This window comes from Thalassophryne amazonica, chromosome 21, assembly GCF_902500255.1.
Source record: "Thalassophryne amazonica chromosome 21, fThaAma1.1, whole genome shotgun sequence".
In the NCBI taxonomy this organism is placed as follows: domain Eukaryota; kingdom Metazoa; phylum Chordata; class Actinopteri; order Batrachoidiformes; family Batrachoididae; genus Thalassophryne; species Thalassophryne amazonica.
This window is the reverse complement of record NC_047123.1, coordinates 2,592,914-2,606,128: the sequence shown is the minus strand read 5'-3', so window position 1 is coordinate 2,606,128 and position 13,215 is coordinate 2,592,914. Positions and strand designations below refer to the sequence as shown.

Sequence of the window (13,215 nt, the reverse complement as noted above, 5' to 3'; positions counted from 1 at the left end):
TCTTAATATTTTGTTGTACTTGATTAAAAGCGGTGGCTTTTTAGGATTAAATTAAAAAAGCAAACAAACCTGTTATTATACACCTTATACGCCACTGCTATTTTTTATACCAAAAAATTCATGCATTTGTTATTAATATTAACGATAAGCAAAATAGACAAACAATAACAGAGGAAGATATTTAATGTTCAAACTGATAAACTTTATTGTTTTTGTGCAAATATTTGCTCATTTTGAAATGGATGCCTGCAACACATTTCAAAAAAGCTGGGACGGGGCAACAACAGACTGGGAAAGTTGATGAATGCTCAACGAACACCTGTTTGGAACATTCCACAGGTGAACAGGTTAATTGGAAAACAGGTGAGTGTCATGATTGGGTTATAAAAGGAGCCCCCCAAAAGGCTCAGCCATTCACAAGCAATGATGGGCCGAGGATCATCACTTTGTGAACAACTACATGAAAAATAGTCCAACAGTTTAAGAACAATGTTTCTCAGTGTTCAGTTGCAAAGAATTTAGGGATTCCATCATCTACAGTCCATAATATAATCAGAAGATTCAGAGAATCTGGAGAACTTTCTACACGTAAGCAGCAAGGCCGAAAACCAACATTGAATGCCTGTGACCTTCGATCCCTCAGGTGGCACTGCATTAAAATGGCACTTGCATCTACAAGTGCAAGTTAAAACTCTTCCATGCAAAGCGAAAGCCAAACATCAACAACATCCAGAAACGCCGCCGCCTTCTCTGGGCCTGAGCTCATTTGAAATGGACAGACACAAAGTGGAAAAGTGTGCTGTGGTCTGATGAGTCCACATTTCAAATTGTTTTTGGAAATCATGATGTCGTGTCCTCTGGACAAAAGACGAAAAAGACCATCCATATTGTTACCAGCACAAAGTTCAAAAGCCAGCATCTGTGATGGTATGGGGGTGTGTTAGTGCCCATGACATGGACAACTTACACATCTGTGATGGCACCATCAGTGCTGAAAGGTACATCCAGGTTTTGGAGCAACACATGCTGCCATCCAAGCAACGTCTTTTTCAGGGACGTCCCTGCTTATTTCGGCAAGACAATGCCAAGCCACATTCTGCACGTGTTACAACAGCGTGGCTTCGTAGTAAAAGAGTGCGGGTACTAGACTGGCCTACCTGCAGTCCAGACCTGTCCTCCATGAAAATGTGTGGCACATTATGAAGCACAAAATACGACAATGGAGACCCCGAACTGTTGAACAACTGAAGTTGGACATCAAGCAAGAATGGGAAAGAATTCCACCTACAAAGCTTCAACAAATAGTGTCCTCAGTTCCCAAACGCTTACTGAGTGTTGTTAGAAGGAAAGGTGATGTAACACAGTGGGAAACATACCACTGTCCCAGCTTTTTGGAAACGTGTTGCAGGCATCCATTTCAAAATGAACAATATTTGCACAAAAACAATAAAGTTTATCAGTTTGAACATTAATATCTTGTCTTTGTGGTGTATTCAATTGAATATAGGTTGAAGAGGATTTGAAAATCATTGTATTCTGTTTTTATTTACATTTTACACAACGTCCCAACTTCATTGGAATTGGGGTTGTACTTAATTGCTTTGTCTATAAAATGATTTATCAAAGTGTAACATGTTTCTTTCAAATTGTCATCAAACGCCAAAGATGTTAAACTGATGATGTCACTTATCTTCATATCTAAGAAATTCAAATAAAGAGTGGAATTTAATGTTTGTCTTTGATATATAACTGAAACAACCAATTTCTAAAATAATTGACACTTTTTTTTTTCCTGTTCATCTGATCATTTCATTCATGTATGTTGTGATTTGTATTCCAGGGGCGGCATGAGACGCAGTCTCACCGACATCGTCGTAGCAACCCCGGGTCGGCTGGTCGACCACATCAATGATAACTCTGGTTTTAGTCTGGAACACCTCCGATTCCTTGTGAGTTCTTAAAGCCCCAGATAGTCAGGTTGTTTTTTGAAAACAGTAACGCTGAAGTCCTCCGTCTGTGATTGATTATTGTTCCCAGATTATTGACGAGGCCGACAGGATGATTGACAGCATGCACCAGTCTTGGCTCAGTCAGGTTGCTGAAGGCAGTCTACAGATCAGGAGGTGAAACCAAGTCGGTCTTCAGGAGGACTGAGCCGGCTCACATCACTGCATCCAGGTGAGTCCGAGAAAACAACAGAGGTCTCCAACTGGTTCCAGAAGGGGGCGGGGCTTTCTTTTCTACCAACCACATCAGTCACAGTGGCCTTCATGAAAACCTGGATCCTCTCTGGAACCACTTTCATGCTGCTGCTGTATTAGTGATAGATCAGCCAATCCAGAACACACCAATCCACCATCCAGAATCCTCAGACTGTAAACACGGGACCCAAAAACAAACAGCATTAAAATCAAATATGGTTTGTAATCAAACCTTTGATGGTCGCTTCATTTGCAAGAATTCCTTCATTCATTTTCCGCCTCTTAGGTAGCTCCAAGCAGCTCATCCCAGGCTTCCCTATCCTAGTCATCAAGTCCTCCAACTCTTCCTGGGAGATCCTGAGGTGTTCCCAAGTCAGCTGGGAAATACTATCCCTCCAGTGTGTCCTGGGTCTTCACTGGGTTCTCTTCCCAGTTGGACATGCCTGGAAAACCTCCCTATAAAAACAGAACAAAAATAAAAATGAAGAGCGTTTCTGTGCATTATGTATTTGTGAGATAAAACATGTCTGTTCCCGTCCAGTTTGTCTCCACCTCAGATGCCTCTGCAGAAGCTCCTGTTCTCTGCCACGCTCACCCAGAACCCGGAGAAGCTGCAGCAGCTTGGGCTTTACCATCCCCGACTCTTCAGCTCCGCCCACAGCTGCTCCAGGCCACACCCAGCACAGAGGAACGCTTCAACTTCCCCGAAGCTCTGACGGTAACACGCGAGCTGTGACATGCAGCAACAAAAACGTTCAGTCAGTCAAGCTCATAACACATTTATCCTTTTTTTTTTTTTTTTTTTTTTTAAGGAGTATTATGTGCCGTGTACGCTGAGCAAAAAGCCGCTCCTCGTCCTCCACTTCATCCTGCACATGAAGCTCAGCCCCGTTCTCTGTTTCGCCAACTCCAGGGAGACAGCACACAGGTGACATGAAGCACGGACTGTGATTTATTGAACGCAAACACTAAGAAGAACCATGTGCAGGAGTTAAACTGTGATGTGTGTGAGATATGCAGATGTTAAGGTGGACCTCCTTTCTCTTCTTCTTCAGGCTTTTCCTGCTGATGCGGCTGTTCGGTGGCGTTCAAGCTGCAGAGTTCTCCTCGCGACTTTCTCCTCCACTGAGGAAGAAGATGTTGAAGGAATTCAAAAAAGGAAAAATCCAGCTGTGAGTCTGCGTGCGTGTGCATGTGCTGCAGCGACGGGAATCCTGTCGCTCAGCAGAACCTCAACCTGAAGGTCGCGTTTCATTGGCGCCAAATAACACAGAGGAAAACCGCCGCCGGTGATCACATGACAACACGGGAATAAATTCAAACGCTAACAATTATAATCAGCTTCTGGGCTGCTCACACGCGGTTCACCTTAAATAACACAAATATCTCTCAGGCTGCTGGTTTGCTTTTTTCTTCTTCTGTTTTCTGCCATCAAACTTTTATCTGAGCACATTCACGTTTAACGGTGCTGCTGCTGAGCATTCATCCACTTAACGAACGACTGAGCAGCGGTTTACGCTCCAGCTGAAGCTTCAAGTGCGCACGTGAGCTGAGAACAAATGTCACCTCTCGATGACATTGTTGTTACTGTGACAGCTGTCAGCACGGAGGTCAGCAGGTCACTCCATTTCTAACGTGCGCTTACATAAAACCACTAGTCACATGATTTATTTAGTTTCAATCATATTGGAGAAATAATTTTAGAGTAATAATTGATAATAATAATAATAATGGCCATTTTATAATAATGATATTTATCATTATCATTTAATAATAATAATGATATTAATATTTAACCATCTGAACTCCAAGTAGCTTCTTTTTTTAAATCTAATTTTTCACTGTTTCTGCAATGACACAATTACAAGTGGAAGTCCACAAATAAAGACAAAATATAATTAATTTGTAATTAAACACTGAAAGAGGATGTAACCTACATACGCTGCAGTTTTCCAGCTGCCCATAACTGCTACTCTCCTACTCCTACTGAGTTTTTGTCAAGTGACTGTTGGTCTGATCAGATTCATTCAGAGATTTTGGTGTAAAACAGAATCTGGATCGAGCTTGTTTTACTGTTTACAAAATTATAAATGACACAAGTTGAAAAAGATCATTTTGCTGATAAAACATTGGACCCTCCTCTCATGTTATGGGGTTAAAATGAAAAAATGAAGCATATTTTATTTACATTTACATGAAAATCAACATTTAATCTATAATTTGTGTGATGTGTAAACAATCGTACTGTAGCTGAAGTTGCAGTATGAAGAATTATTTATGGTGACCATAATTTGTGTGTGTATAAGATAAGATAAGAAAGCCTTTATTCATCCCTCAATGGGGAAATTTCAGTGTCACATCGCAGCATAGAACAGTAGGAATAGACAGAAGGGCATGAAATAAAACAAACAAGCATCTCTTAAAAACAAGAACTAAAAAAGCACTGAGTAAAGCTGAGGCTACTATTGTTCAGTTCAGTGCTGCACTGCCGGGATGATATACACTGTCAGGATGTGAGAGTGATCAGGTAAAATGACTTCACCGTGAAATGTACGATAAGTTACGCTGATATTTACAATATGGACAGGTTAAAATATAAGTAATAAATATATGTAATATGCAGTGTTGCCACAGTTACTTTGAAAAAGTAATCCAATTACTGATTACTCCTTGAAAAATTAACTTAGTTACTTTATTGATTACTCAATTGTAAAAGTAACTAAGTTAGATTACTAGTTACTTTTTAGTTACTTTCCCCAGCTGCCGACAACAACCCTCTGCCACCTCAACATGACAATGATACTTGTTTTGTCAAAACTCACTTTACAGTCACCCTTTCTTGACTTCAATGAAAATAAATACTTGTTTTATAAAAAGTAAAATAAAGACCTCTTTCTTGACCTCATATTTAACTGTTGACAGCACTTTAACAGTAAAACCTGCAATTTCTAACCTACATTCTTTATAAATAACTATTAAATTCTTTCTCACATTTTTCTAACATTTAAATTCTCTCTAAACACTTTACTTGTCGAAATTATTATTATTATAAGTAGTATTAGTAGCTGTAGTAAAAAAAAAAAAAAAAAAAAAAAAAAAAAAGGCTTCAAAACTGGACCTTTAATCTGGGGGTGTTGTGGGGGGGGCACATCCCTGCCCCACGCCCCCATTCCATCTGGATTCGCCCCTGCTTTGGCATCTGAGCACAAAGAATGAATAATATTTATTTATGCAGCAAACATGACCAGATTTACAGGTAAGAAAGTTTTATTGTGTTTTCACATCATGTGGTCCTCAGAAAGAGAGTTTAGGTGCATTTGAGTGGAAAATAGTGTTAGTTGTTGACGCGTCGCGGAGGATCAGCTGTTTTTATCAGCAGATACAGAGCGGCTCAGCTCAGAATTCTAAATAAAGGAGGAAAAAAAAGCATAAAAATGTCTTTGTAAAGCTCAGTGCAGGTGTGCTGTTGTCACCGCGCTTTAAGAGGTGAGGACGAGTCGTAGCTGCTGCAGAAAACCGCGGATGAAAAGCTCACAGCTCGCTTAAAGTGGGCAGTTCAGTCGAACCCTGACCTCCTGCCCACGGAGCAAGTTTAATGCTGGTATCGACCCACAATGCAAAAATAGTAGTAACACACAGTGACTTGGAGAAGTAACTTTAATCTGATTACTGATTTGGAAAGATTAACACATTATATTACTCCTTACTAAAAAAAGTGGTCAGGTTAGAGTAACGCGTTACCGGCATCACTGGTAATATGTAATGTAATATATGTAAAGTGACTTGAGTGCACCATAAGTTAAATTATTGCACCTAATAAATACAGCAGGTAATGACATGATTATTGTCCTGGTTGCTATGGTTACCACAGTACTAGCATTGTTCATTGTACAGTCTGACAGCAGCCGGGAGAAACGATCTGCTGAATCTCTCCCTCACACAGCGAGGGTGGATGAGTCTGTCACTGAAACTGCTCTCCAGAGCAGACAGAACGTCCAGCAGGGGGTGACACTCGTGGTCCGGCATAGATGTAAGTTTAGCCAGGACCCTCCTGTCCCCCACCTCCTGCACAGAGTCCAGAGGACAGCCCAGGACAGAGCAGGATTTCCTGATGACCTTATCCAGTCTTTTCCTGTCCCTCTCTGTGATGCTGCTGCTCCAGCAGACCACACCGTACAGGATGGCTGAAGCCACCACAGAGTCATAGAAGGTCCTCAGGAGTGGCCCCCTCACTCCAAAAGACCTCAGCCTCCTCAGGAGGTAGAGGCGGCTCTGACCCTTCCTGTAAAGTGCGTCCGTGTTGTGAGTCCAGTCTAGTTTGTTGTTCAGATGAACACCCAGGTACTTATAAGAGTCCACTCTCTCAATGTCCCTTCCCTGGATGTTCACTGGGGGGAGTGTAGTGGGGCGGCGTCTGAAGTCCACCACCATCTCCTTGGTCTTCCCTGCGTTGATGAGGAGGTGGTTCCTCTGACACCAGTCCACAAAGTCCTGCGTTAGTTCTCTGTACTCTGCGTCATCGTCGTCCATAATGAGTCCAATGAGGGCGGAGTCAACAGAGAACTTCTGCAGGACACAGCTGTCCATGTTGTGTCTGAAGTCTGCAGTGTGAAGAGGAAGGGCGCAAGGACCGTCCCCTGGGGGGCCCCCACACTGCAGGTCAGGAGGTCAGACATGCAGTTCTTGGTCCTCACAGGTCCTTGCAGTTCTTGGTCCTTCTTGGTGTGTTAGTGTGTATGTGTAAAATCATCACATAGATAAATTCCAGCGGTGGTGTGTAACCGTGTAATGTTCCGTGTCGTTTGAAGGTTGATCAGCACAGACGCGGCTGCCAGAGGCATCGACATCAGCGGCGTGAAGTGTGTGTTGAACTACGACGCACCGCAGTACATTAGAACCTACATCCACAGGTACGTGTGCATCCCAGCCTGACGCTGTGGGACAGTAAAGGATTGATAAGCTGCAGAGACAGAACCAGGCTCCGTCACGCTGTGTTGTGTTCAGGATCGGAAGAACCGCTCGGGCTGGGAAAGCTGGACTGGCCTTCACCTTTCTGCTTGGAGTTCAGGTCAGACTTTTCCACAAAATTACTTCGTCGACATTGTAAGAAATCATAAAACAAATAGCTCTGGTGTCCGTACAGGAGAAAAACTTCCTTCAGATGGTGCATAAAGCAGGAAGTCCTGGGATCCAAAAACACATCGTCAAACCCAGGAACCTGCAGAGTATGGAAGCCCACTATGAACAAATGCTGCAGGAACTGTCCCGTGTGATCAAGGTACCGCAACAGTAACAGTTCCTGTGTATGTGGCCGCCGTATCGTTAAATGTCTGTGTGTGATGTTTGTGCATGCTGACTGTTTGTTCATGGTGCGAATAACCTGATTCAGTATGAGCCGCCATTAAAAATGTCACAGTTTAAACGTTAGCTTAAAATGACACATGAAACGTGCACGGCACCGCAGCCGGACCCTTAGAGACACTCAGACAGACCCTGCATAACGTCACCTGTAGGTTTTCTGTCGAGAGCCGTCCTGAAGCTCCAGCATCGCGGCTCTGGGTGTTGCCATGTTTGCAGCACTTACTCCGCCTACCTCACAACCAACTTATATTTGGTTAAAGAGGTGGAACATAGGTGAGAACCAGTGAGACGAAACCTGAACCTTTTAGACCCCGTTCCTACCAGGCTGCTCAAGGAAGCCCTACCATTATTTAATGCTTCGATCTTAAATATGATCAATCTATCTTTGTTAGTTGGCTATGTACCACAGGCTTTTAAGGTGGCAGTAATTAAACCATTACTTAAAAAGCCATCACTTGACCCAGCTATCTTAGCTAATTATAGGCCAATCTCCAACCTTCCTTTTCTCTCAAAAATTCTTGAAAGGGTAGTTGTAAAACAGCTAACTGATCATCTGCAGAGGAATGGTCTATTTGAAGAGTTTCAGTCAGGTTTTAGAATTCATCATAGTACAGAAACAGCATTAGTGAAGGTTACAAATGATCTTCTTATGGCCTCGGACAGTGGACTCATCTCTGTGCTTGTTCTGTTAGACCTCAGTGCTGCTTTTGATACTGTTGACCATAAAATTTTATTACACAGATTAGAGCATGCCATAGGTATTAAAGGCACTGCGCTGCGGTGGTTTGAATCATATTTGTCTAATAGATTACAATTTGTTCATGTAAATGGGGAATCTTCTTCACAGACTAAAGTTAATTATGGAGTTCCACAAGGTTCTGTGCTAGGACCAATTTTATTCACTTTATACATGCTTCCCTTAGGCAGTATTATTAGACGGTATTGCTTAAATTTTCATTGTTACGCAGATGATACCCAGCTTTATCTATCCATGAAGCCAGAGGACACACACCAATTAGCTAAACTGCAGGATTGTCTTACAGACATAAAGACATGGATGACCTCTAATTTCCTGCTTTTAAACTCAGATAAAACTGAAGTTATTGTACTTGGCCCCACAAATCTTAGAAACATGGTGTCTAACCAGATCCTTACTCTGGATGGCATTACCCTGACCTCTAGTAATACTGTGAGAAATCTTGGAGTCATTTTTGATCAGGATATGTCATTCAAAGCGCATATTAAACAAATATGTAGGACTGCTTTTTTGCATTTACGCAATATCTCTAAAATCAGAAAGGTCTTGTCTCAGAGTGATGCTGAAAAACTAATTCATGCATTTATTTCCTCTAGGCTGGACTATTGTAATTCATTATTATCAGGTTGTCCTAAAAGTTCCCTAAAAAGCCTTCAGTTAATTCAAAATGCTGCAGCTAGAGTACTGACGGGGACTAGAAGGAGAGAGCATATCTCACCCATATTGGCCTCTCTTCATTGGCTTCCTGTTAATTCTAGAATAGAATTTAAAATTCTTCTTCTTACTTATAAGGTTTTGAATAATCAGGTCCCATCTTATCTTAGGGACCTCGTAGTACCATATCACCCCAATAGAGCGCTTCGCTCTCAGACTGCAGGCTTACTTGTAGTTCCTAGGGTTTGTAAGAGTAGAATGGGAGGCAGAGCCTTCAGCTTTCAGGCTCCTCTCCTGTGGAACCAACTCCCAATTCAGATCAGGGAGACAGACACCCTCTCTACTTTTAAGATTAGGCTTAAAACTTTCCTTTTTGCTAAAGCTTATAGTTAGGGCTGGATCAGGTGACCCTGAACCATCCCTTAGTTATGCTGCTATAGACGTAGACTGCTGGGGGGTTCCCATGATGCACTGTTTCTTTCTCTTTTTGCTCTGTATGCACCACTCTGCATTTAATCATTAGTGATCAATCTCTGCTCCCCTCCACAGCATGTCTTTTTCCTGGTTCTCTCCCTCAGCCCCAACCAGTCCCAGCAGAGGACTGCCCATCCCTGAGCCTGGTTCTGCCGGAGGTTTCTTCCTGTTAAAAGGGAGTTTTTCCTTCCCACTGTAGCCAAGTGCTTGCTCACAGGGGGTCGTTTTGACCGTTGGGGTTTTACATGATTATTGTATGGCCTTGCCTTGCAATGTAAAGCGCCTTGGGGCAACTGTTTGTTGTGATTTGGCGCTATATAAAAAAATTGATTGATTGATTGATCTCTGCTCCCCTCCACAGCATGTCTTTTTCCTGGTTCTCTCCCTCAGCCCCAACCAGTCCCAGCAGAAGACTGCCCCTTCCTGAGCCTGGTTCTGCTGGAGGTTTCTTCCTGTTAAAAGGGAGTTTTTCCTTCCCACTGTAGCCAAGTGCTTGCTCACAGGGGGTCGTTTTGACCGTTGGGGTTTTACATAATTATTGTATGGCCTTGCCTTACAATATAAAGTGCCTTGGGGCAACTGTTTGTTGTGATTTGGCGCTATATAAAAAAATTGATTGATTGATTGTTTGTTTTGGGGCGGCGACATCAAAAAAAATTGCAACCCACTTATTTTCTCAGCAGTCGTGGATTAACTGGACCTGACGTCATCAGGCTAACAGTACCTGTTAAACACAAAATTAAATAAAAGGAAAACTTTGGAACACTGACGTCTTACATGATCTGGACAATTAACTGGACAACGAACTACATTATTATGGAGATGTGTAATAAAATGCTCAGGAAGGACAGACGCAGCCCGTCCACAGCTAGCAGCGTCTCTGCTGCTGGAGCTTTGAGCTCCATTCTCAGCACATTCCACCTGTCGCCAGTGATGGGAGTTTTCTGGGAATGAGAAAATGTAACGTGGCGCGGCTCGTTACAGCAGCCAATGACAGACGTCGTTACAGATTTTACCATGAACTCCACGTCGTGTTGAAACAACAAACCAAATGCATGAAATGTTGTTTTGCTGCGGGGAGATGATTTAAAGTTCACCAGGAATAAATTCAAAGGGGCTGGTTCAACCAAAACACCACCCCGACTTTTATTAATCATTTATACTGAAACACTCCCGCTAAGTCTTTGATTTTATTATATCATGGTTTTGGCTGAATTTGTTGTTAGTTGACGTTATTCAAGTTATTTCACACAAATCATACTCTGTTTTTGGAATGAATTTACTTCAAACTGTGTTGATGGAAACGTGATGTGTCAGCCTACTAAATCTACATTTTATGGTTTCTTCTGTTACACAGACGTGAAATAATGTGAATTAAAATATGATAAATACTTAACACACTCGTAGAAGTCAGATATTGATGTGAAAACGTTTGTGCGTTGTTTTCCACAACACTGAAGTTGTGAGTTTCCCAGAAATGCTGCCATCAGCACTGGATGGAAAAATCATTAATGGACATGAATAAGAATCTAATTTAACCCCAAATCAGTGTCCTGAGAACTAAAAGTTATATTGGTGAATTAATGAACAGCAGGTGCAGCTTTACTTGAATCATATTTTATTTTAGTTTATTTTAAGACACTATCAGATCAAATCAAATGTTTAGATAAATGTAGAGAGAGAACAGCAACAGTCCAATGGGAATATGTGGTTTTTATCAAATCGTAATTACACTGTGTTCTAATCCATGTGACAGACTGTTGATTATAGTTCTGTCATCTTGCCAATATGGGAAAATGTTTTTTTTTTTTCTTTTTTATGACTAAAATGACCAAGAAACTGGGAAATAGCTCTCATTTAGTTTACTGATTGTACCAGATTGCATATAATTTTCAAAATTTTCTTGGGGAGGCCCCCCACTAGGTGCTGCAGCCCTGATGTAATGGAAAAAAAATTCAGTTTTTTTCCAAGGGCCACTCACATCACTGTGTCATTCAAAGTAACCACGCCCCTAATTATGCACAAGTTTATGGTTTAAAATGTCTTAATCTAAGGACAGTTGTCATGGAGGAAGAAACTATCCATAGAAGCCAAAACCTTTTTTTTAGTACTTGCTGCAGACACACACACACACACACACACACATATATAGACAACCCCAATTCCAATGAAGTTGGGAAGTTGTGTAAAATGTAAATAAAAACAGAATACATCCATCCATCCATCCATCCATTTTCTTCCGCTTTATCCGGAGTTGGGTCACGGGGGCAGCAGCTCAAGCAAAGCCGCCCAGACCTCCCGATCCACACACACCTCCCCCAGCTCCTCCGGGGGAACCCCAAGGCGTTCCCAAGCCAGTCGAGAGATGTAGTCCCTCCAGTGTGTCCTGGGTCTTCCCCGGGGTCTCCTCCCAATGGGACGTGCCCGGAACACCTCTCCAGCGAGGCGTCCAGGGGGCATCCGGAAAAGATGCCCGAGCCACCTCAACTGACTCCTTTCGACATGAAGGAGCAGCGGCTCGACTCCGAGCTCCTCCCGAGTGACCGAGCTCCTCACCCTATCTCTAAGGGAGCACCCAGCCACCCTGCGGAGGAAGCTCATCTCGACCGCTTGTACCCGTGATCTCGTTCTTTCGGTCATGAGCCAAATCTCATGACCATAGGTGAGGATCGGAACGTAGATCGATCGGTAAATCGAGAGCTTTGCCCCCCTACTCAGCTCTCTCTTCACCACGACGGTCCGATACAGCGACCGCATCACTGCAGATGCTGCACCGACCCGTCTATGGATCTCACGCTCCATCCGTCCCTCACTCGTGAACAAGACCCCGAGATACTTAAATTCCTCCACTTGAGGCAAGGACACTCCACCGACCTGAAGAGGGCAAAGCACCTTTTTTCGGCCGAGAACCATGGCCTCGGATTTGGAGGTGCTGATTTTCATCCCGGACGCTTCACACTCGGCTGCAAACCGCCCCAGTGCACGCTGAACGTCCTGATTTGACGAAGCCAACAGAACCACATTGTCCGCAAACAGCAGAGACGAGATTCTGTGGTTCCCAAACCAGACCCCCTCTACACCCTAGCTGCGCCTAGAAATTCTGTCCATAAAAATAATTAACAGAACCGGTGACAAAGGGCAGCCCTGGCGGAGGCCAACGTGCACTGGAAACAGGTTTGACTTACTACTGGCAACGCGAACCAAGCTCCTGCTGCGGTCGTACAGGGACCGGATAGCCCTTAGCAAAGGACCCCGGACCCCGTACTCCCGGAGCACTCCCCTCAAGGTGCCCCGAGGGACACGGTCGAACGCCTTCTCCAGATCCACAAAACACATGTGGACTGGTTGGGCAAACTCCCATGAACCCTCGAGCACCCGATGAAGCGTGTAGAGCTGGTCCAGTGTGCAGCGACCAGGACGAAAACCACACTGCTCCTCCTGAATCCAAGGTTCAACCATCGGTCGAATTCTCCTCTCCAGTACTCTGGAATAGACCTTACCGGGGAGGCTGAAGAGTGTGATCCCCCTATAGTTGGAACACACCCTTCGGTCCCCCTTCTTAAACAGAGGGACCACCACCCCGGTTTGCCAATCCAGAGGCACTGTCCCCGATCGCCACACAATGCTGCAGAGGCGTGTCAGCCAAGACAGTCCCACAACATCCAGAGACTTAAGGTATTCAGGACGGATTTCATCCACCCCAGGAGCCTTGCCACCGAGGAGCTTTTGAACCACCTCGGTGACTTCGGCCCGGGTAATGGATGAGTC

General features: G+C 43.6%; 1 protein-coding gene across 1 annotated transcript in view; it reads left to right on the top strand.

The window, feature by feature from the left end:
• ddx51 (DEAD (Asp-Glu-Ala-Asp) box polypeptide 51) overlaps positions 1–13,215 on the top strand; it is a 65,765-nt gene that overhangs the window by 45,916 nt on the left and 6,634 nt on the right. Inside the window, exons 14-15 of the mRNA XM_034161710.1 lie at positions 7,206–7,269; positions 7,345–7,479. Coding sequence (XP_034017601.1) covers positions 7,206–7,269; positions 7,345–7,479 — 199 coding nt within the window. The remainder of the gene's footprint in view (positions 1–7,205; positions 7,270–7,344; positions 7,480–13,215) is intronic.